The sequence below is a fragment of the Diabrotica undecimpunctata genome, chromosome 5, assembly GCF_040954645.1.
Source record: "Diabrotica undecimpunctata isolate CICGRU chromosome 5, icDiaUnde3, whole genome shotgun sequence".
NCBI lineage: Eukaryota > Metazoa > Arthropoda > Insecta > Coleoptera > Chrysomelidae > Diabrotica > Diabrotica undecimpunctata.
Window position 1 is genome coordinate 64,942,914 of NC_092807.1, and position 26,442 is coordinate 64,969,355.

The 26,442-nt window shown below is 31.8% G+C and overlaps 1 protein-coding gene across 1 annotated transcript in view; it reads left to right on the forward strand.

The window, feature by feature from the left end:
• The first annotated feature begins 4,983 nt into the window (after nucleotides 1-4,983).
• Nucleotides 4,984-26,442, forward strand: part of LOC140442227 (uncharacterized) — a 35,694-nt gene continuing 14,235 nt past the window's right edge. The window contains exon 1 of the mRNA XM_072533304.1: nucleotides 4,984-5,274. Within this exon, the coding sequence (XP_072389405.1) occupies nucleotides 4,984-5,274 (291 nt within the window). The remainder of the gene's footprint in view (nucleotides 5,275-26,442) is intronic.

The following is a 26,442-nucleotide window of genomic DNA, read 5'->3' on the forward strand; positions in this document are numbered from 1 at the left end:
TTTAAAAATTTACACAAGTAAAAGTACCGACAACACAAAGCACGTGTCTATTTTAAAGTAAAATTTGAAAACCAGTGTAGTTAAAATCACAAAACATTGGTAGGTAAAAATATGACATGAATATTACAAAAACAATTAATAATAATTACTTGTTTCAAAGGCACTAAAAGTGCATACCTGCAAATTGATGATTTACGGCATATCTTGGGTATTAATTGAGAGTCGCCATTGTGGCATTCCAACAAGCTGTTCGTAGAAGCACCGGCTCAGTAATAAACTCAAAGTTACAATAGGCATCTGTACATTTACAATAAATAATGAACCAAATGTTGAAAATTATATATCTCTACCCGGACTTGAATTTTATATTCCAGCACGACGGTGCTGCATGTTACACAGCTAAAACTAAACTTAACTGAAACTAAAAAATTGTTTGGAAACAATAACATTAAAGTGCTCTCATGGCCTTCGAACAGTTCAGACCTTAATTTTATTGCGACACTGTGGCATAAGATGAAACAGAAATTGCGTAATAATCGTCACAAAACCGATGCCGATTTGAAGAGTAAATTAGGTGAATTATAGAATTGTTTTGATCCAGACTTGTGTAAATCCTTAGTACGAATAATGCTAGATAGAATTGCTGTGGTTGAAGAGGCGCGTCGCGATGTAACGACATATTAAAGTAGTAATTTTTTGAAATTGTCCGAACATTTAGTTGTCACGATGTTATGTAACATTTTCGTTTATTTTGTCGCCAATGCTGCAATTCAAAGTTTATAGAGACCGAACCAATTCAATATTGTGTTATTAGTGATAGAGTTTATTGTATTCTTCCACATGTTCTTTGGTTTAATAAGCAAAGTTGTAAAGATAAACGTTTTCAATACTTTTTCCTTTGTCCAAACATTTAGTTGTTAGAGCTCGTATTAAGAATATGCATTTCGATCAATCCATCGCTGTATATGATAATAAGCGTGTATGGTCGTGGCGATCCAGGCGCGCGGCGCTTGGAAATCTTTGTTTCAATTTAAAAAATGTTTTTAGCAAGATGAAAACCACTTATCATTGTCAATTTTCTTACTTATATGTAAAGGTTTAAAGACTATAAAGCTTTTTGTAGAAGTTTAATGCATTTGGTAGTTTTAAAAAAATCTCAATAATCTATCTTTTTTCAAACAAAACATTGCAAATAACTCAAAAAGAAAGAATTTTTTTACATTACATTAAAAAAATAATTTACTTTGATGAGATACTTTAAAAAAAAATTTCCAAGCGATTTGGAAAATTGTTAATAACAATAAAGTTATTTGTTAATAAAAATTTTCGACACACTTGGAAAAGTGAAAACTTATAATAAATGAACTTTGAAAATATAAATCGAATAAAAAAGGTTTGGTGCGATATAATGTAAAAACCAGACAACTTAATAATAATTAATATAACCAGTCTCATAATAAATGCAAAATATTCAATATTCCAGACAAAAACCGAGGTGCATGTAATATAAACTTGATTTAAGCACATTAAGTTCTAAAAGTAAACTTACCGGTGGGTAAATACATAAACCCTCCAATGATACAATACATTTTAAAAATAAGTGACATTTTATTATAAAATTTTGTTTTTTACTTAAGATTATGATATTCTCCAAAACTTTTATACTAAGTGACATCATATAAAAGTTTCAACCATTTTTCATTATAAAATTGGGAAATTGCCTCAACGATCATAATTCCATTACCTGTTACCATTATAAATAGGTCTTGGCTAAACTTTAGACCAATATTGGCTAAAAAATACTAAATTCTGTATACCAATTTACCAGCGGACAACAATTTTGTTGTCTTAATTATTCTCTGACTTGTTTTCAACAAGCGTTTGGCCTCCAGGCTAAAAAATAACTTTTGTGCGGGTGGATAATGTGTCGACAGAATATTTTTTCTAAAGCAGGTTATTGAGAAAAAATAAGCCCACGACCTTTTAACTTGTATATTCTTTATCCATCTGACAAAAGTATACGATAGTGTACGTAGTAGACAAATAAGGAATAAACAAAAAATATATAAAAGCAATACAACAGTTTACAAAATAAATATGACGGCAAAAATAAAAACTGGCAACAAAATGTGTTAAAGAAATTCCTATTAGCAAGGGTCTAAAGTAGGGCTGCTACATAGCACCTACACCCCTTAAATTATATCTGAATGAGGCACTCTCAGAATGGAGAAAAAAGTGCATAGATATGGGCATCCAAATCGAAGTCGAGAGATTCTACACGATATACTTCGCTGATGACCAAAAGTTATTCTAGGGGAACACGAGGGTGTTATACCATTATATGCTTTGAAAACTAAAAAAGCAGTACACCAAGTGCCAAAAGCCTTACAATAAATATACAAAAAACGGAGTACTTAAATGCAAGGAGAAAACCAGAAAGCCTACAATTCAAAAACAGTACAAAAAGAAAGACATTCTTGTATTTGCCAAACAAGATCAGCCACTATACAGTTACACAGACTATTGTCGAGTAATAAACTAAGAAACGAAAATAAAGGGAGAATTTATAAAATAATACTAGAAATGATTGAGTTGGACGAACTCTGGAAAAAACATTAAAGAAACAAATCAAAAATGATTTCCATGTATATAAACTATTGGAGGAGCTGTTGCTGGCTCCCTAGACTCTATAGGGTGAGGAACGAAGATAATCGGAGAGAAATTAAAATTTTTCTTGATATAATAGACACAATTGAAGCCAAAAGATTAAACCGGTACGGACACCTGCAGAAAAAAAAAGGTGGCATGGATGCCTACAAAAGGATAGAAAAATAGACTACGCTCACTAAATAAAATCGAAGTAGACTAAGTAAATTAACAGTATGAGTTAGACTGTGAGGACGGAGAAAATTTCTAGCTAGGAGAAATGCCGTACTAGGAGCGATGAAGGTGATCCACGCGCTATCTTAAACAGGGTTAATCTAAAAAAAAAAAACAAATAGTGAATTGTATATTTCAATCTTTATCCATATAAACTTTTAAAGTATATTTATCTTACGTAATCCACACTTATCTTATAGTAACTCTTTTGTTTTTAGAGCTCTTTTTACTTTTTGAAGAGCTGCTGTAGTCTATATTTTTTCATGATTGGAAATATTTTGCATATCAATTGGCATTATAAAGATTTCATTTTTCTCGGTCCCAATTAAGGTTATAGTCATGCTATTTTGTTTTATTATTACTCGCTAATGCCTTCACGATAAGTGTAAATCTTAGTTTTGCTACTTAAAAATAGAGTATAAGCAAAAATATTGTTTTGCAATAATGTTTGTTTCTTCAATCAGCAAAGTTTCATTAGTAAACCTTAATTGCGTTTCACTGCAAAAAGAACAACTTTATTATTAGTTGTACAATATTAATATTGTTCTGAAGCTATTTTCTTGTGGCATTTTAAATTAATTACTATTTAAATGGGAATAAGCCACAATTAAAGGTTAAAATACGTTTATTGACGTTTCAATTTCCACTTCGGAAATCGTTCTCAAAATACAAACATTAGTAAATTAAACAAATTTTGTTTTTTAAATTTATTTTGTATTTATTTATTTTTTTATTTTGTACAATATTAAATTGAACTTACATTACCTGCAAAAACAAACAACATTTAAAGCTTTTAAATGCGGTGGTAGCGTCTTTTTTGATACAAATTTGATAGCGCTGGGTTCAACAGACCCGATATATAAATATAATATAAATATATATTTTTGTATATTTTTCAATATTTTCTTTGCCTTTATTAATTAACTATCTTCTTATAAATACTGTGAAATGTGAATATGATATTGGATAATATATTATTTTAATATTTTTTGACATTTCTTTACAATCCTACATTTTGATACCAAAAAAACGTTTATTATTAAAAAAATATTTATTTAACTACTTATGAAGCATGAGATATTTATTTTAAAGAAACGTAAAAAGTAATGCTGAAACAAACTAAAAATGATAAAATAAACGATTAATTTGAACATTCGTCACAATAAATATTAATATGTTTGAGGCATAAAAATGCATGGAATTTTTTGCAATATTATTTTGACTAATTGTCATTTTTACACTTCCGCGCCTTTTCTTTGTCACAATAGGCATACCTAGCAAATTTTCTCGAGTTCTAGTATTTGTAAGTTCTTGAAGTCTATATCTTACTTGCGGTGGTACATTTTGCGTAACTAATGATGATATAATGATCTGACTGTAATGATCTTCTTTTTAAGTGCTCGTCTAATAATGACAGAGCAATAGTTTTAAAAAGAGTCGATGTTTCATACTGGTATTAGGGTTGTTACAATTGCATTTACACCTACCATGTTCATAGTTGAATAAAATATTACCACGGGCCACCTATTTGTATTTTACAATGAACAAACTTCGTCCAGGGTATCAACTTCTCCTTTTGTCATATTATAAAATGTGACAATTTTTGGTTTATATTAATTTCCGGAATCTTCATCAATTATGTTTTTGTGATGTAGACTAGAGACTAACAAAACATTTTTATTTTGTTTTGGAGTATACGACACAAGGGTAATATCTTTTTGGCCGCCTTGAGCGAAAGCTGGAAGAAAAGCATGCGTTGAGCGACTGTCAATATGATTTTGGGACTAAAAGGTCAACCATAGATGCGGTTACAGAAGTAACCTCTTTGGTTACGTAGGATACAAAAAGATGGGTGGCTCCCATCCTGCTTGACGTCAAGAATGCCTTTAACATGGCATCATGGGAAAAATCATGTCCAGGCTGAGAAAATTGGGCGATAGTAAGTACCTAAATTACGTTGACCAGGTACAAATACTTTACTGACCGGTCCATAAGAGAAAAACATACCAGCGTCCGTTTGTCGCAGGATGTTCCGCAGGGTGTTCAGTACTAGCGGATGCACTCTTACCACTAACGGGACGGAAGATTACAGCGAAACGGTAAATGATTGGCGATGATCTCGCACTGGTTGCTAAGGCGACTAAGAAAACGGACATGGCTAATGCGGCTAACACAGCCCTTTGTCATATTAGAAGGTGGATCAGAGATAACGATCTACAGCTAGCGCCTCAAAAAACTGAGGTGTTAGTTCTTAATGGGAGCCGAGAAAAATCCACTCTTCGCTTTATAGTGGAAGGTGTTAAGGTTGCGCTGGTTAAATCAATTAATTATCTGGTGTCTGGTGAAGTCTGGTTGTCGGAAGAACTAAGGTTCGGAGTACATATCCAAAAGACGGTAGGAAAGGTGAACCGAAATCTGAAGGCGTTGATACGGCTGTTGCCAAACATTGGAAGCCCAGGTAGCACCAAAATAAGGATGCTTAATGAAGTTTTCTAGTCGGGGGTAACCTACGGTGTCCCTATGTGGTGTAACGTACTAAACACTGCAAAATGTGCTAATCTGATGGAGACTTTGCAAAGGCGAATGCTCCTCAGGATATCTAGCGCATATAGGACGGTTTCAAATAAGGCTCTATATGTCATTGGAGCGGTGATACTGATCGTTTTGTTGTGCAAAAAGCGAGCGAGGATGTATGCGTGAAGGATAGATGGAAATATAGATGAGAATGATAGAGAAAGAAACATTGTAAAGTGGCAGAGAGAATGGGCGAATTATAGCGAAAAGGCAAGGTGAACGAAAGAGCTTATTCCCGATCTGAGTCCGTAGTGGGAATGTAAGTTCAGGAAACTAAAGTACTTCCTGACGCAGTTTCTGACCGGACGTGGTAGTTTTGGAACATTCACAAATAGAATAGGCAAATCTGCCTGTGCAGACTGTACTGTTTGTGGGGTAACGGATACTCCCGCCCAAATTTTTAACTGCCAGAGATGAGCAAATGAGAGCGTAGATTTCGAGAGGCGAATGGATTTCGGGCTGGATGAAAAAAACATGGTAAACATAATGTTGAGAGGAGAGAAAGAATGGAGAAAAGTACACTGTGCAGTTTCTAGGGTTTTGAAGAAAAAGGAACAGGACGACAGAGGAGGAAATTTAACGGGGGATCTGAAATTTATGGTTATTATTATTTATCAGTTTATGGTCTAACGGCTGAAATATTTTCTGATTTACAGTAATAGCTATAGTTATTTATAAGTTTTTAGTTTTTTATTTAAGTTGTTCATTGAGTGGCAAGACCACCTCTTTCATTCTTAAAATCTGAAACCTTAACTACTCTCAGTGTTTAAGGCTTTAGCTGGAACACGGTTAATCGGGCACTACCCTGGGGTCTTCTGGCCTAGTATCCTACTCGGCCGAAAGATGCCACGGTGTCTTGCTCCGTGATATTAGATGTCCAAAAAAGAATTCCCCCATCGTTGCCTGCCAGAATTCTATGGATGTCTTCTTAGGCTCTTACTGTAATCTGGCAATACAGCAATGGATCTTAATTAAAAACCATTTACAGAATTTTACTCTTCGAGGAAGATCACATAATTGTAAATGTGGTAAAATATTTTGTTTTAAAAATAAAGTAGTTGTCGAAAATAAGCTCTCACAAAAATTTGAATACTGATAATTAAGGACTAATTTCGTATCAAAGGCGTCGCAGAAGCGGGACACTATTGGCAACGATGTTAAATCTGATACAATAGTGTACGATTTTGACACGGAGAAGATAAATAGCTAGAGGGGAGTGTGCTGTGAATCAGAGAGCAGAGTTTTGAAAATCTGGCAAAGTTTCCCTTAATTCCATGTGTGTATTGAGAAGAAGGTGATTTTAGCTTAAAATGCAGTGTGGCAATCTTTGTAATGTGAGTTAATTACTGTTTGTTGTAAGCTGTATCCTCTGTCAAAGGATTCGATAACAGTGTTCTGAGGGCTAAGTAAGCCGACATGGTTTTAAGTAGAAAATAAGTTGCCGAATTTGAAGGATTACATATTGTTATCATCAAAAATAACCTAAAGTCCAGTTTTGAAATTTCATTTCTTCCAGTATTTGTTCAGCCTTCATTTTGTATCTTTAAGGGCCAGATTTTGAGGACCCTTAAGCTAGCGGGGACACATGAGCGGAATCCAATTTAACCTACGTAATATTTTTTCACCAATTTTTCACTAATTTATTACCACCCTAATAATTTTTCACCACCAAACCAACCTTAAGGGGAGCGATTCTGCTGGCTTAAGATTCAAGCTAGCAGAATTCAAAAAAGAAACTTTTTGTTGATGGCATATTTTTTCACCCATTTTTCACTAATTTATTACCACCCTAATAATTTTTCACCACTAAACCACCCTTAATGGGAGCGATTCTGCTGGTTTAAGGTTCGAGCCAGCAGAATAATAAAATAAAAAATCTTTTTGTTAGTGGCATATTTTTTCACCAATTTTTCACTAATTTATTACCACCCTAATAATTTTTCACCACCAAACCCCCCTTAATGGGAGCGATTCTGCTGGCTTAAGGTTCAAGCTAGCAGAATTCAAAAAAAAAACTTTTTGTTGATGACATATTTTTTCACCCATTTTTCACTAATTTATTACCACCCTAATAATTTTTTACCACCAAACCACCCTTAATGGGAGCGATTCTGCTGGCTTAAGGTTTAAGCTAGCAGAATTCAAAAAAAAAACTTTTTGTTGATGGCATATTTTTTCACCAATTTTTCACTAATTTATTACCACCCTAATAATTTTTCACCACCAAACCAACCTTAAGGGGAGCGATTCTGCTGGCTTAAGGTTCAAGCTAGCAGAATTCAAAAAAAAAACTTTTTGTTGATGACATATAGTTTCACCCATTTTTCACTAATTTATTACCACCCTAATAATTTTTCACCACCAAACCACCCTTAATGGGAGCTGTTCTTCTGGCTTAAAATTCAAGATGGTAGAATTCAAAAAAAAAATTTTTGTTGATGGCATATTTTTCACCCATTTTTCACTAATTTATTACCACCCTAATATTGTTTCACCATTAAACCACCCTTAAGGGGAGCCATTCTGCTGGCTTGCGGTTCTGCTGGCTTGCGGTTCAAGCCAGCAGAATTAAAAAACATATTTATAATATACCACAGTGTTTTGCTAGGTTTTTACGAATTTATTACCATTCTAGTAATTTTTCACCCCTTAACTACCCCTTGTGAAAAGTCAATAATTGTGGTAGATTAAAATTTAAGGAGAAATTTTTTTTCAAATTTACTGTCCACTACTTATAACTGAAATAAAAAAGTGTTTTGTTAAGTTTATACTAAACTTTGACCATCCTGATAATTTTGCTCCCATAAACCTATTCGAAAACTTTCCTACTAGCTGAATATTTGAACCAGCAAAATAAGAAAAAAACGTATTCTTGAAATACCTCAGTATTCTGCTAAGTTTTTACGAATTTATTACCAACTTAGTAATTTTTTATCCCCCGACTTTTATTTTTAACCCTTAGTGGAAGTCAATAGTTCTGTTATGTTTAAATTAAAGGTGAAAAAGTTTTGTTTTATAATTTTACTAAATACTATTTATAAGTAAAATAAGAAACTCTCTGGTTAGTTTTTACTAAATGTTAACGAACTTCACCAATTCCAACATCTACACATTTACGCTGGTTGAATGCAAAGCAAATCTTTTCGGAAATATGAGATACTACAGTATTATGCTAGATTTATACTAATACATTACCATCCTAGTAATTTTTTACCCTTCAACTACCCTCTATGAGGAGTCAATAATTCTACTACCTTAAAATTTAAGGTGATAAAAAATCTATTTTTATAATTTTACTGTATTCTACTTGTAACTGAAAATATAAATTGCTTGCCTGGTTTTTACTAAATTTGATCCACCCTTATAATTTTTGACCCCCTAAGCTTCAGATAATGGGAAACATTCAACAAGATACACATTGACGCTAGGTGAATAAAAAATCTTTTTGAAAACACAAGAGTGCTCTGCTAGAATTTTACTATATTTTTACCAGCCTAGTCATGTTTTTCTCAACTACCCTAATTGAAAAACATTTTCAAATGTTATTCTATACTAACTAATATTTATTTTTTCAATGTTTAAATATTAAAAATATGAAAACACTTTATTCCAAAAACTATAAATTTTACCCGTTTTAAAAAATTGACTCTGATTCGAGTCGTATTACATGGCTAAGCGAAATCGAATCGTTAGTCCTTTTTATGAATATAAAATAACTGAAATCAAGTTGAGTTTTAGTAAATACAATGGAATTTTTATATTTCACAGAATAAATTACCAGGTAAGAAATATTCAAATTGAAATAATTTTATTACGTCTATTACATTATTTATCTGATTGTAAAGGAGGGTCGTCGGGATCGTGCGCACCTATTGCACCCTATTGTTAAAAGATTTGCATTCATTAGGTAGATGAAAATTTGAAAAATAATTTAAGTATTTAATATTTTAATAATATTTAAATAAGAAGAGTATTAACGATTGGTCAAAACATAATTTTAAGATTAGGTGTATAACATAAAGAATTTATATTGCAAAACATTTTAAGTAGGTATATTCAAATGAGACCGAAATTACCGGTTGGTCAGAACAGCTGATATAGATTATTTGCGTAGTAAAATAAATTTATATTAGCAGCATTTTAAAAATTTAAAGATATTTGTATTTTAATTCTTTGTCGATTTTTCATTCATTGTCAGTTGAATATAGGTAAAAATTAAAGGTTATTACAAAAAAATATTAACTTATTTATTTTGTTTATGAAAATGTTTGAAAGAATCGCCCACGGAGAGATCTGGTTTCTCGGCACAATCCACACACCCATAAATTGGGTTTTTTCTTATTTTTAGGATAGGACATACTCTGCATCTTTTCGTTTTCGTTTCGCGTTTGTCCGATTTATTAGCAATTATTTATAGGTAAATGTTCGCGTGCGATATTCCGTCTTTCTTTGCTTTTTTATAAATTAATTTACGAATTAATTCTAACCTTGATATCGTCTTTTATGTCTTTTGTTTAGTATATTGTTTAAAACTAAGTCTAACTTTCCACGGTACCATCGATTCATCTAGCGATAATTATTTTACTGGATAACGCAGAGCAGTCATTTTATTATTAAAAAGTCTATAACTTCTTATTCTATAAAACCGATCTTCAGGAATAACATTCGGTCCCATTGGATTATGGATGAAGATTAAGCACCTTAAAAATATAAGAAAAAGATCTCTTCCGATGTTCTTCAAAAAAGATTTTAAGCTGAATAGTGGATCTGTTTTCCAATAACCCTCCAATCTTGAAATCCGTATGTGTCAGTGTGGAAGATAATTCCCATAAATACTAGAAATTCAAATAAGGAAAGTAGTTTACATCTTTAAATGCTAGAATTTACACAAACACCAACTTCACCAACTTTTTCATATGCTAAACATTGCAATATTGTTGTTTTGTACACTACCTATTTTTTAACAAAATTTTACAACTTAAAAAGGGATCATTCCCGTGAGTTGACTGTATATCATATAGTTAAAAAACTCGAACATTGAAGTAAAACACTGTTGTGATTGGTATATTTAATTAAATTTTAAAAATCCTAAAGGATTAAGTTCAAAACGTTTTCGGACTTATCAGTCCAGTGAAATTTGTAGTACTTTTAGTAAGTAATTAATAAGTAATAGGTAAGTAGTAATTTTTAATTAAATATATCAATTATTACAACAGAAGTGTTTTTCACACACACACACACACACACACGCGCACATACACACCGTGTAAATGTATTCAAGTATTTTTGAAAAAACAAATTTATTTAATTTTTGTTAAAGGGGTAGTAAGGGGTGAAAAATTACTAAAGTTGTAATAAATTCGTAAAAACCTAGCAGAACACTGTGGTAGATCATAAATATTTTTTTTAATTCTGCTAGCTTGAACCGTAAGCCAGCAGAATCGCTTCCCTTAAGGGTGGTTTGATGGTGAAAAAATATTAGGGTGGTAATAAATTAGTGAAAAATGGGTGAAAAAATATGTCATCAACAAAAAGTTTTTTTTTTTAATTCTGCTAGCTTAAACCTTAAGCCAGCAGAATCGCTCCCACTAAGGGTGGTTTGGTGGTGAAAAATTATTAGGGTGGTAATAAATTAGTGAAAAAGTAGTGAAAAATAATGCCACCAAAAAAAAGTTTTTTTTCTGAATTCTGCTAGCTTGAACCTTAAGCCAGCAGAATCGTTCCCATTAAGGGTGGTTTGGTGGTGAAAAAATATTAGGGTGGTAATAAATTAGTGAAAAATGGGTGAAAAAATATGCCATCAACAAAAAGTTTTTTTTTTGAATTCTGCTAGCTTAAACCTTAAGCCAGCAGAATCGCTCCCATTAAGGGTGGTTTGGTGGTGAAAAATTATTAGGGTGGTAATAAATTAGTGAAAAATTGGTGAAAAAATATGCCATCAACAAAAAGTTTTTTTTTTGAATTCTGCTAGCTTGAACCTTAAGCCAGCAGAATCGCTCCCATTAAGGGGGGTTTGGTGGTGAAAAATTATTAGGGTGGTAATAAATTAGTGAAAAATTGGTGAAAAAATATGCCATCAACAAAAAGTTTTTTTTTTGAATTCTGCTAGCTTGAACCTTAAGCCAGCAGAATCGCTCCCCTTAAGGTTGGTTTGGTGGTGAAAAATTATTAGGGTGGTAATAAATTAGTGAAAAATTGGTGAAAAAATATTATGTAGGTTAAATTGGATTCCGCTCATGTGTCCCCGCTAGCTTAAGGGACCTCAGATTTTGATTGTTTGAAGTCTGAAATAATATTATATAAAATTTTATGTAGAATTTGAAAATAAAAAGATAATATGGTTCTATGTTAATTAACGAAGTTGACGTCTACTTCCGGTATAACCAGAAGTGTCACATTCAACAGCACAATATATTTTAACTTAGTGTCAATCAAATCCTAGACCTTCGAAATTTTAAATTTTTAACATAACTGTATTTATCATTATTTTTAATCAAAACTTGTCGCGCCACCCTCTGTATTCTAGCACATTTTAAATTTCTGCATATTTCTTATTTTCAACAAGATGTCGAAACTTATAATCCTTCAGACATATTTTACCTGATCCCTGAATTTGAAGGATTTTCATTTTCTTTTTCTACATTCTTAGAGGCATGCGACTAGGCTGTATATCTAAAGGCGATCAACGCATTTTATGAACGAATCACATAAAAATAAGTTAAGAGGTAAAGGTTCAAAACGATTACTATAACAACGATAATAATAATACACCTAGTTCAAAAAAATTTCAGGATTTTCTCTCACTTTCTAATCACCCATTCAACCCATTCAACAGATATTAAGGAAATACAACAACAAATTCCAACACCCAGTTTGGATAACTTCCACCCAAAACTTAATTTTACCGGACAGACATTCCTGTAAGCCCCTATCATACAATGGCTTTCAAAAATTTATATCACATTACCGATACCACTATCGTCTCGTTCTAATAATGACTGAATTATTGTGTAAAGACAAATCCATTATAGGTTTTTCTGCGCCACTGGTGGACCGGATAAACGTTTCGCTGATTTAATATGCTCGCTTTAATAATTCGCTAATTTAGTAAATCCAAAACATGTAAATAATAAAATATTTTGAAACGTATCTTAAATTGCCCATGTTTGTAATTACCGTAAAACCGTACTTTATGAAATATCACTACAAATTATAGAAATAGCAGAGAGAAACACGGACTGATATTTACTAGTTCAAGCAAACATCGAAATATTTAATACCATTTCAGAATAACATTTAAAAAATATATAATTTAAAAAAATACAATTTTTTATATTCTTTGTAAATTCCTAATAATTACACAAACATTACACTCCACAGCCAATTACAAAACACCTTTTAATATTGTATGTAATAATGCAATTTGCGCAAAAAATATAAGATTTACACTGCGTTCTTTTTAACACTTTTCTTATGGGTACCTTCTTCTTCGTAGCGCTTGAGCGGCATGGCATATGATATACATATATTGAAATGATTTCAATATGTTAAAAAGGATACAACTTAAATGGATTTTTATATGAGTTTGTTGTTCATGAATTTCATGAAGCCATCACAATGTGGGTTCGACTCTGAAATAAAAGAGAGAAAAAGATTAGTAAATTGTTAAATAAATTAATTTTGACTTACCTGGTATAGTGTTACTAATTTCTGAATAGTATAGTTGCCTAGTGTATAGGTGAATCGTCTAAACCTTAAAAAGAACAAAAAAAGAAGAATTCTTAAAAAATATTTAAATATAGAAATTTTAAAAAACGTCAGAAAATAAACTGTGAAGCAAGTCTGTGGGAGCTAAATTAATAGGGGTTTTGTTAAATAAGAAATTACAATGATGTGGAGATGAAAAGAATAAATTGTATTAGCATTGTAATAGAATAAGTTTTATATCTGAACATTTTTTTTATAAATTCCCAAATTAGATGTGATTAAAGTGATTATGAGAAATTAATGTGGATTGACAAATGTGTCAGAACAGGAGAGTTTTATGGTTTAAAAAAAAATAGAAGACGAAAAGAAAAAGAACGTTGGTTGCTGTTAGCAACGGATAATAGGTTTTTTTGGGGAGGCCGACGAGGATTTTTCGACGAAGGGGAGCCCTGAAACTGTGGAATAGGTCGGGAGTGTTTTTTAACTCGTCTAATTAGAATTTTGGTTTTTCCACAGTTTCCACAGCAGAGATATCCAGAATTTGTTCCAGAGAGTAAGAGAAACAATTTGACTTATAAATTATTATTGGAGTACAGAAATGTCATTTAAATTGAGAAAATTAAAATTCGTGAATTAACATAATTGCGATAGGCCTTAAAAATTGAAAATATTAATGATCATTAAATTAAAAATAGAATAGTACGGACCTTAACTTCCGAAGAGAGGATTGATATTCCAGTTTCACCGATTATTTTGCGAGTAGTTAGTTTTCTTTAAATAAATCAGAACTGTTTTAAAGTGAGGTTGGATAATAATTTTGGGGATCATTTGAAATTTTGATTATATTTGAATGCAAGTTAAAAGTCGGCGGAATAAAGTGTTCATTTTCTTTTTCTTTATACTTCATTTAAACACTTTATAAAGTTGCAATATTTATTTAGTTTTTAGGTACTTGTAGAGAGTCTCCACATTTTGTAATAAATTTTATTGTCACGACACTAAACCACATTAAGATTTATACGACTCCTACTTTTGTAAATTTTTAAAGGCAACCCAAGTTGCAGACGAATTTTATTGTTTATATTAAATTTGTTCAATATTAATAAATAACGTGCTTTATTTGGGTTAATTTATCAAAAGTCTAAAGTAAATTTTGGTTTAATTTCTTTTTGAACTCTACCAGGAGACTACAGAGTCGACGTCACACAGTGACAGAGTGCTTAGAATACATAATTGAGCTAGCTGAGGTATATATTAAATTAAACAACGAACCACATATTTTAAAAATTACAACATTTATTATAAATAAAAATAAAATTAATAAAATACAACTTTTTCAATATATCTATATATATATATATATATATATATATATATATATATATATATATATATATTGTTATGATTGTTTATTTTGAGTTCAAACTTAGTTTATTGAGCCAATAAAAAAATTATAACTTATCTGTTATCAAAAGTGAAATAATCCTTATATTACCTGTGTTCGATGGATTCAAAAGATTTTCTAGTTGTCTTTTATCGGGTTAGAGAAGAAAGGATAATAATACAAATATATTATATTACAAAGATTTACGTTTCTTTATTTTATATGAACGAATAAAACAATTATTAAATTCTGTCGTTGTCTTATCAATCAGCATACAAGAAAATAAATCAAATTATTATGATAATAGGATTATAAAGCTACATATATTTATATTACGTGAAAAACCAATTTTACTTAAAATTTTCTTTACTTGAAAAAAGTTCAGTTCTTAAATTTGAATGCTAATGAACATGATGTCGAAACGATCCTTCACAGATATTAAATTCAATTGTACAAATACTTACAGTTTATTTTCTTCTTGAGTTGTATGTTGGAACATACCCAGAAAAGTCCAGTCTCCTCAAAGATGTGATCTCCCCTCTTTGGCACCTCGGCTCCTTCTTTACGTCTCTGCAAACCTCCTTCAGACTACACAAAAAAACACCTGATTCACTTCTCCAAACTCCGCTACTTATTTTTGACACCAGGACCTCCTTTTGTCAACTTGATGCCGTAAGAATACTTTCACATATACTTTATAAAATGCCCACGGTAGATACAAAGACCTCTTTTAATCTACTTGTTATCTCCTTCTTCAAACTATTCACTTCTTTTCGTTACGCCGGTAGCCAAACTCACGAACCACACCCTATCTTTAGACAAACGACTGTTTTCTTTCGATCACCAAAATATGACTGACTTCTCCTGTCTCATCATCGACTCCCAAATTCCCATTTAAAAACGACCGTCCAATCAAAAAGCTTAAATTGTGTTTACTATGATATTGGAAAAGCCTAATTTCGGTTTCAGAGAAAACTAAATAGCTTACTTTAAAATTGGTTTTTTTTTAATACATCATTTATACATATTTCAAAAGATTAGAATATGGTCATTTAATACTCGACTCTACAAACAATGAAGCGATTAACTTACAGGTAAAATGTCTTCTAATTCTAAACAAAGGTTTTTTTTGATAATTTTGTTTGCAACGGAAACAGGTCGTTTGCCAAACAAATTTCTATTTTTATCTACACTAAATCTTATCTTAAATTAATATATACATTTTTGTTTATAACGATTTCTTAAAATTTTATTTCGATGGATTTTTTTTATTTATTTTTCTTTGGTTGGAAAAGAAAAAGTATGACAAATCCCCGCCTTTGCATATGATAAAAATTACTGAATTATGCAGGGATTTTTCTCTATGCAAAAACAATACCAGTATTTTATTCATAATATTTGTAAACATCGTTGATATTATAAATTCCCCTAATCTTGTCTGATTCTATGTGCTTCAACTCATAACTATTTATCCCATTCTCATTGTTTACTATGTACGGACCCTCAAAAACAGGCATTAACTTTCCGCACACGTTGCTAGGTATGTTGGACACGCGCAATGCTCTCACCATAACCTTCTCACCTTTTTTGAAAGTAACTGGTCTTCTTTTTCTATTTTGGTCTTGCCTCTGGACATATTTTTCGTTTGCTCTCCGCAATCTCCTCTGCACATTTTCCATTATCTGTGTGTATTCCTTTTGTTCTCTATCTTCCCATGGTCTTAGTGGCATTATACCCTTCATTATATATTCTGGGGTCTCTTTCGTTACAGTGCTCGGGATGGTATTTAGATACGTTTCTACTTCGGCGACTTTCCTATCCCATCGTCGATGTTGACCCTCTGTTGTAATCCGTAGAAACTTCGTCACTTCCTGTATAAAACGTTCCGAAGGATTACTCTGTGGATGTCTGATGCTAACAAAATTTGTCTCTATTCCCCATTCTCGAAGTTGTCCCTTGAAACGATCATTTCTAAAATATGTTGCATTGTCTAGAAGAATCCTTCTTGGTGTTCCTACGGTGGCTATAAAATTGTCGATTTTTCTCATTATTTCTTCCCCTTTCGTGGTACGGCAACTGTATAATTTTACATATTTGGAAAACACATCTACCATGACTAAAACATGTTTATTCCTTTTCGTCGTCATAATTAGATCGCTTAACATATCTATTGCTACAATATCTAATTTGTTGCGGGATATAATATTTTTTGTAACATTTTCATTTTTGAAATTTCTAATTTTATATTTTTGACAGATCTGGCACTTTTGTGTAATTTCTTTTGCGATGCGGTAATCTTGTCGGCAAATAAAATTTTCTCGAAAAACCAGCCAGACTTTTCTGCTACCGATATGTCCATTGTCTTCGTGTAATTTCTGTATGATCCTTTCTGCCAATGTCTGTGTTATCACGTATAGTTCCTTTCCATCAATTCGTTTGAAAAATATACCGTTTTCCCTCTCCGCTCTTCTTTTTTCTCTTTCTTCCAGGTCTTCTTGATTTGTTCTAATTTCGTTTAACGAAAATACCCCTTCCTCTTGTGTCAAAATGTTCAATCCTGCATGAAAAGCAATTGCTTCCTTTTTCCCCGAGTCTTCATCCCTTGTGAGAGCGTCGGCTATAATGTTGTCTTTTCCTTTTATATATCGAAACTCAAAGTCATACTCCTGTAGTAACAAAATGCCTCTATGTATACGATTGTTAACCAGACGATTTTTCATTATATGTACCAAAGCTGCATGATCAGTTTCGATTGTGAATTTTGCTCCCAACAGATAAAATCTTAACTTATTTACACAGAAAAGTACGCTAGCAAACTCTAGTTCAGTCACACTGTATTTTCTTTCGTGTGTTTTTGTCACCCGGGAAATAAAACAAATCGGCACTTCTTGATTGTTTTGTATTTGCGACAAAACTCCCGCAAATTTTTGTATGGATGCATCAGTTCGTATTATGAAAGGCAAATTGTACATGGGGTGATATATTTTCGTTCCTTTCGAGAATTCCTCTTTTAAAATTTGAAAAGCTTTCTCTTGTTTTTTCTTCCAATTCCATTTAACACCCTTCTTCAATAATTTGATCAGAGGAATTTCCTTCTGGCTTAAATCAGGAATTAGTTTTTTAAAATAGTTGATCGTTCCGAGAAAACCTCTCAATGTTTTTAAATTCGTTGGTCTTGGGTATTCACCTATGAGTTTTACCCGGTCCTCGGCTAAACTAACTGTTTGTGTGTCCAATTTAAATCCCAAATATATCACTTCTTTTTGAAAAAATTGACATTTTTCAACATTCAGTTTTAATCCGGCCTTGTCCAATTCTCCCAAAATAATCTTTATGTGTTCCAAATGACTTGATGTATCTGGTGAATAAATGAGTAAGTCGTCGATGTAGTTCACTATGAAATCTTCATATTTATTTAATATTGTATGGAGAGCTCTTACCAATGCTGCACACGCACTTTGTAATCCAAACGGTACTACTTTAAATCGGTATACAATACCATCGATTGAGAAAGCGGTGTAATTTCTACATCTTTCTGCTAACGGTATTAACCAAAAACTATGTTTCAAATCAATTTTAGAAAACATGTGTGTTCCCGTAATTCTCCCAAAAATAGCTTCGATGTTGAGGGGTGATTCATATTGAGATACCGTGTGTTGATTTATATTCCGGGCATCCAAACAGAGCCTCAATTCTCCACTGCTTTTTTTCACAATCACGATTGGGTTGATGTACGGCGAGTCACATCTCTCTATGATTTGATCTTCTAACATTTTGTTAATTTCTCCTTTCACCTCCTGTCGGTATTTATATGGGATCGGATAAGTTTTCGATCGAAAATTTCCTAAGTCTTTAACCTCAAATGAATGTTCATACTCTTTGGCTACTCTGTTTTCTTCATTTATTAAATCTTCATACTTTCTCAATATTACACGCAATTCCTTTTCCTTTTCTTCTCCACATATCAATTTTCTTTCTTTTTCCTCAATTTCTTTACACATATTTATTTTGTATTCTGCCTCCTCCATTTCGCATACTTCTTCAAATACCACTGTTTCAATTGTACCTTTTTCGTCTTCTTTTGTTAATCTTTCTTCTTTTTCTTCTTCTGGCTCATCTCTTCTTTTGAGGAAACCCACTTTTCACTTTCTTTTGCCAATCTCCTCTTTCTTCTCTGTCCTTGTTTCATTGCCAAATTCATTTCCACCGTTTGTTCTTTGTCTAAATCATTTTTTTGTTTCTCATTTTCCTTTTCCATTTTCTTACTGTCCTGTTCTTCTTCTTTTTCCTCTGTGATTTTCATCGTGTTATTTTTGAAATCTATCACCACATGTTTTTCTGCCAATTCATCCACTCCTACGATCATATCATGCAACATGTTTGGCATCACAACACATTGTAGTGCATAAAATTTCTTATCCAATCGTACTTTTATTCGTATTCCTTCATTTATCGTTGCCAAAGTCCGTTTATTTGCGCCCACTAAATTTACCTTGGGAATTTTGTAAATCAAATTCGTTAAATTAACTTCCTCTATTAGTTTTCTGTTGATCAGTGTAATTTCCGATCCAGCATCAATCATAATTTTAATCGGTGTCTCGTTGATAAAACCATCTACAAATTTCAGATTTGCTCCACTTATTTTGTCCTTATTTTCTGCCAATTTAATAAATTCCTTCGGGTGACAAAAAATTCCTGTTTGTTTCTTTGTCTTTAGTGAGCGCCTTCGTGAAAAGACGCTTGCTGTTCTTGTTCGCTTCTACTTCTGTCGCTTTGTCTCTCATCCTCACATTCCTCTATGTGTGTGTTGTTGACCGCTCTTCTATTTTCTCTTGGTCTCTCGGACCCGTATCGGTTTCCGCGATTTTCCGGTTCATTCGTTCTATTATTATTTCAGTTTTCCTGATATGTGCGATTGTTGTTTCTATTCTGGTTCTCTCGATATCTGTTTTTGTTCCATTGCCGATTTCTTTGTTCATAATTTACTCTTCCGTTGTCTCTACTTTCGTTTTCCCTCCTCGGGACAAATTCTCTTCTTGTGTACTCTCTCCTAAAGTTTTGTCCTCTATCTCTATAGTCTTGATTTTCTCGTTGTCTATAATTTTCTTGCGTTCTCCTCATTTTTCTTTCTCTTAATTTTGCTTCTCGTATTTGTAAGAATTGACATAAACTGTCAATATCTTTGTAGTTTTGTAGGGTTATGTGATCTTCTAAGGTATCTTCAAAATGTCTGGCTATTAGTTCCACTAGCTGTTCGGACGAATAGTTGTAATGTAAGTGTCTTGCATTGTTGTATAGTTGTAGGGCATATGTTTTTTCTGATATACCTATACTATCCCGGTATCTCCCATTTTGTAATTCCTTGTTTATCTCTATCTGTTGTATTTTCCCCCAGAAATAATTCAGAAATTTTTGTTCAAATGTTTGCCAAGTTTGCAATTCTTCTTCTTTGCTATCAAACCATAAACTTGCCTCATCTTTAAGATGGTTCCTTATCGTTTCCTTTGCTGTTTCGAAATTACCGATATGTCGTACTTTCTTTTTTAAATTGTTGGTGAAAATTACTGGGTGTAATTTTTTTACGTCCCCGCCAAACTGTATTTTTACCTCGCTTGTTCCATGGATAACCATTTCCCTTCTTTCCCCGGAATTTTGTTCCTTTTTGATTTCCTCCATTTTTCTTTCTATTTCTCGCATGTCTTCTTGTAAAACGTTTTCAAATTTTGTTTCTAATTTTTCTAATTCCTTTTTCTGGACAGTCTTAATATCCTTCATTTTAGTTTCTATTTCTTCTCTCTGCATCTCTAGTTCCTTTTTCTGGCAATTTTGTATCTCCTTCATTGTATTTTGGATATCTTTAATCTCTGTCTCTTGTTTTGCATTCTTTAGGGTTATTTCTTCTATCTGTTGTATTAGTTCTTTCTTTATCCCCTCAACACATCCTTTAATTTCCTGTTCATAGTTTTCCAGACGCTGCTCTATATTCCTGTTATTTAGTTCTATTGCTTGCCTTGTTTCCCGTTGGTTTTCTTCCATTGTTTGTTTTGTTTCATCCATTATGTGTTTTGTTTCCAGTTGATTTTTATCCATTTTTTGTGACGATTCTTGTATTTGTTGTGTCTGTATTTGCATCATAGCTAATAATTTTTCTAACATCCCTGTTTCTTTTCTTTCCTCCATTATTGTAGCATTTCCTTCATTATCAGATCCTTCATCAATAATTGTTTCCTCTTCTATCTTATCCTCTTTCCTTTCTTGCGTTTTGCTTTGACTCCTTGTGGTCGACATGTTCGTTAGATTATTTATCCCCGCCAAATATGAAATTCAAGTAATGTTGCAAAGACGAAAACTTTTTCTCTTATCCCAAATGCAATAAATTCAACTAAATGCAATAAAATTTTAAAACTTTTGTCAGTTGTAAAAATCAATAAAATATCATAAATTATATCATGTAAAATTTTGTACCTAGAGAAATTTGAAATGTAATGTCATAAAAGCAAATATTATAAACTTTAACCATCGGCAAATAAATTTTCAATCAATCTGCTTTCTTTCTCTATCCGTTTAAATTTTAACTAGAAATACTTTCTACGCCTTACACGTTGGGGGCCATTTGTTATGATTGTTTATTTTGAGTTCAAACTTAGTTTATTGAGCCAATAAAAAAATTATAACTTATCTGTTATCAAAATTGAAATAATCCTTATATTACCTGTGTTCGATGGATTCAAAAGATTTTCTAGTTGTCTTTTATCGGGATAGAGAAGAAAGGATAATAATACAAATATATTATATTACAAAGATTTACGTTTCTTTATTTTATATGAACGAATAAAACAATTATTAAATTCTGTCGTTGTCTTATCAATCAGCATACAAGAAAATAAATCAAATTATTATGATAATAAGATTATAAAGCTACATACATTTATATTACGTGAAAAACCAATTTTACTTAAAATTTTCTTTACTTGAAAAAAGAAGCCACAAAACTTTAAACTTTTGATTAGCCTAACAAAACCTCAGTTCTTAAATTTGAATGCTAATGAACATTATGTCGAAACGATCCTTCACAGATATTAAATTCAATTGTACAAACACTTACAGTTTATTTTCTTCTTGAGTTGTATGTTGGAACATACCGAGAAAAGTCCAGTCTCCTCAAAGATGTGATCTACCCTCTTTGGCACCTCGGCTCCTTCTTTACGTCTCTGCAAACCTCCTTCAGACTACACAAAAAAATACCTGATTCACTTCTCCAAACTCCGCTACTTATTTTTGACACCAGGACCTCCTTTTGTCAACTTTATGCCGTAAGAATACTTTCACATATACTTTATAAAATGCCCACGGTAGATACAAAGACCTCTTTTAATCTACTTGTTATCTCCTTCTTCAAACTATTCACTTCTTTTCGTTACGCCGGTAGCCAAACTCACGAACCACACCCTATCTTTAGACAAACGACTGTTTTCTTTCGATCACCAAAATATGACTGACTTCTCCTGTCTCGTCATCGACTCCCAAATTCCCATTTAAAAACGACCGTCCAATCAAAAAGCTTAAATTGTGTTTACTATGATATTGGAAAAGCCTAATTTCGGTTTCAGAGAAAACTAAATAGCTTACTTTAAAATTGGTTTTTTTTTAATACATCATTTATACATATTTCAAAAGATTAGAATATGGTCATTTAATACTCGACTCTACAAACAATGAAGCGATTAACTTACAGGTAAAATGTCTTCTAATTCTAAACAAAGGTTTTTTTTTGATAATTTTGTTTGCAACGGAAACAGGTCGTTTGCCAAACAAATTTCTATTCTTATCTACACTAAATCTTATCTTAAATTAATATATACATTTTTGTTTATAATGATTTCTTAAAATTTTATTTCGATGGATTTTTTTTATTTATTTTTCTTTGGTTGGAAAAGAAAAAGTATGACAATATATATACTGAGAATAATCGTTCTGATTTCTTCTTTATCAATTTGATCCCAAATTTCAACCAACCGCAAAAACAGTTCATCTAATGTGTTTGGTGCATTAGGTAGTTGTCGTAGTCTTCTCGCAGGCCAATCCATGGCAGGTATTTTAACCTCCTGACGATATTAGCATTGGCGATATATGGCAATATCTTGCATAAGCATGAAATTATCCACAATAAATGGTGCAAATGGCATGTTCTTCTAAAATGTCTATTATATACCTCTGCGATGTAAGCCGACCGCGATCTATTCTAACTAAGTCCGTACGAGCCTCTAAATTAATCCCACCCCACACCATTACCGAGCCGCCGCCATACTGTACAGTCCCTACGGTGTTACACTGTGCGTAGCGTTCCCCAAGCCTTCTATACACTCGGTTTCTCCTGTGATCAGAAAAAAGACAGTACCTGGATTCATATCGGTAAACAATATTCTTCCCCAATCGTCCAATCGTCCCAAATTTATTTCAAAATGCAAAAAATAACAATGTAAGAAAACATTAGAGGAATAGTTTTCTCTATTCTCTATTCCTCTAATGTTTTCTTACATTGTTATTTTTTGCATTTTGAAATAATTTTACTTGTTCCATCTTATTGATTGTAACGAACGTGCTCAAAGATATTTTAAATTTTAACATGCTTTTTATTAAATGTACAGTGTCATCAACAATAATGTTATTTTAGTATTAATTTTATTTATGTGTATAATCTTCCAATTTCTGTAAGTATTGTAAATCTAAGTGTACGTCAGTGTTTTGAAATGTTTGTTTTTTACAGTTACTTCCGATGAAGCCATCAAATAAATGGCGAAATATTGAGATTTAGAAAAAACAAAGATTTTTTATTTAATAGACCACATACCCGATATTTCTAACATATTTATAAATTGTTTTTTGGTCAAAATAATCACGTAATATATATATATATATATATATATATATATATATATATATATATATATATATATATATATACATCCCGCTATCATTTAGAGCTCTTTTCACGTTGCAGTAATTTAGCATCACCAAGAAATGCTATCATTTTCTATTTATAAGTCGTGTATGTTCGTTTAGTGCACCTTTGTAGGCTTGGCACCGTTGTCGGTTTTTCAATAATCGGATTTTTTTATATATTAAATTTTTTACATCAAACCATCATTGTAACAACGGGAGGTAAAATTACTGTATTTGGTATCATTTTAAAGCCAATAGATGTTGCCAGTATTAATACTTAGAATAATATTTGAAAACATAAAAATATCGATCCGTTTGGGTCAAGTTCAAATGAAGACAATGAATCTACCTGGCGGCCGGCTGGTTTCAACCGACAGGTTTTTTATATAAACGATCAGTTATTTTTATTCAATTTAGATATTTTTTCCCAGAGAGTTGTGTAAGGGGAATATTTTACATATTTCAATTTCCAAGCTGTTTAATCGAAGCTATCAGTGAATAGTTTAAGATAAATATTAGGTTTTTATGGGATCAAGTCAAAAATATTGGTCGTGATTGTGATGAGAATCACATTTTTAATTATTTAATGTTTGACATTTTGATTTCCATTCAGGAAATCGTTCTCAAAAAACGTTTTTTGGACAAAATGTGTATACACATTTTTACATAATTTGTACAATAAACAAGGTTAAATATTGGAAATCGTATCGTTAAATATTGGTTAAATAAAAATGTAATTTTCATATCCATATCGACCAATAATTGTGGCTTAATCACATAAAAAAAAATATTTGACTTTGACCATGCCATAAGAAAATAGTTCACGGAACCTCGCTAAATAGTTTAAAAAAATCTTATACAGAAATTTAAATTCTAAATAGTATGAGGGGTAGCCGACGAAAAATTCGTAAAGACGTAAAGTTGATTTTGCTTTGTTTTTTTAAACAATCTTAAAAGGCAAAAAAAAAATAGTTTTTTGCTTATGAAATGTTTTGTATACATTCTAAAGAAAAATAATTCAAATAAAAGTTGTAGACCATAAAAAGTTTTTTATGTAGAGAAATACCAAATTTAAATACATAAATAATTGAGATAATTCCAAAAAACCGTAAACTCTAAGATATTATGTTTGTAGTAATTTATAAATGTTAATAACTTTGTTTTTTGCATAACGACAGGTAATATAGCTACTTGAAATTATGGCAATTGATGAGTTATTAAAGTGTGCTAAATATCAAGCAGATCCAAAAATATTTTAAAATTTATTCATTTTGTTTGTCACAGAAAGCGATTATTTAAACAACTGTACTTGTCCAAACAGTATAACTCTACAAGTATTTTGTAACTTGCAATCGATTCTTTGCGCTTTCAATTTTAGGGTATATTAAAAAAACTTTAACATATTATTAATTTTTTTATTAAAAACCAATTTGAATAGGGGACTTTTTAGTTTTTAGACCACTTCACGTTTTTTTAGTTTCTTTGACAAGTGAGGATTGTCTATTCGGTTATTTCTTAATATGGGCTATGAGCAATTGTCTAGTCAAGTCAACATTATTATAGAAGTTACCCATACTTTTCCAGTAGTCATTCAGACGGTTCATCTTAATTGTCCCCATATGGAAGATAAGCCCGAGAAAAGTCTTAAATTATGTTTGTGTTGTCTCTTTCCACAACGCAATCCTCGATTTTTCTGTACGACTTTGCGCAAATATTTCATCAGAGTCAATCAGAGTCACTTCCACCATTCATTTAATCTACATCGTCCTCGCCAGATGGTTCTAACAATAATTGTAATTCAGCAGTGGTGAATCTACGTTTATGTTCACATCTAGCTTTTTTAGATGTCGAAGGCATATTATTTACATCTATTTTTTTATAAATACTATAACTCACTTTTACGGAGGTAATTAACAATAAAAACGTTCTACTAGAAACTATCAACTTACGACTTCCATTACTAGAAGGCCAGTTGAGGCACAATACATTTTTACTCAATAATAGTTCTTGTTTAAGTAAAATTGTTTTTTAATGTGATTCATTGAAGCACACTAGATATATTGCAATTTTGCCATCACATTCTTCAGAGTATGTTTTAACTTTTTTAACTTTTCTATCGGCCTTTCTACTAGTCATGCTTCTTCTTAAAATTTTGTAACATCTTGTACACTTTCTTCTCTTTGTATTATCTACATCGCTTTGCCTGAGATGGTATTTTTGGGTGTAACTGGTCGTGAGGGTTACAACATTTCTTTATTTGCAAATGCCTTCGCAAACTCCAGTCTGAACTCAAGGATATGTTGTCGCTTTTTTTACGTTTTCTATTATTTAGCAACTAAGCATTGACTACTGCGGTATTAAATGCGGTATTAAATATTAATTCCACTGCCACTTTCTGGTACCTCTTCAGAATTTTGCGTATTGGGCTTTGGTAAGAAGCCACTTGATCACTAAAATCAACACTCTTTTTTACCAAGTTATAATGGAGAATAGTTTGTGGTTTTAGTACTTGTGTATAATTTTTCTTTTCATTTTATTAAACCAAGATACAACTATTAAGTTTAAATGTTGTAAGAATTAAAACTGGTCTTTTGTCGACCCATTTTATCACTTGTAAAATCGATAATGGGGTCAAGTTTCATCGTGAGTAACTGGTTGCAACTTTTTTAATCGGGATTTTGGTTTTACATGTTTTTATAGTAAAACATCTGCACATGAATAATTCGTTTCTCGAACAATGATTTCAATTCATCGACCAATATTCTAAAAGAAGGTGTTATTACGTCGTCCGGAATAATATAAACTGGTTCTCTTTCACAAAGCATTGGAAATATGGTTTACATTCTATATTTAGAAAAATCTTTTACTGCAACTCTTTTTCGACTAAACTAAACTAAATTAATACACAAAACAAATTAATCTATTTTTTTTTAGAAATGCGTATTCCTGTCGGA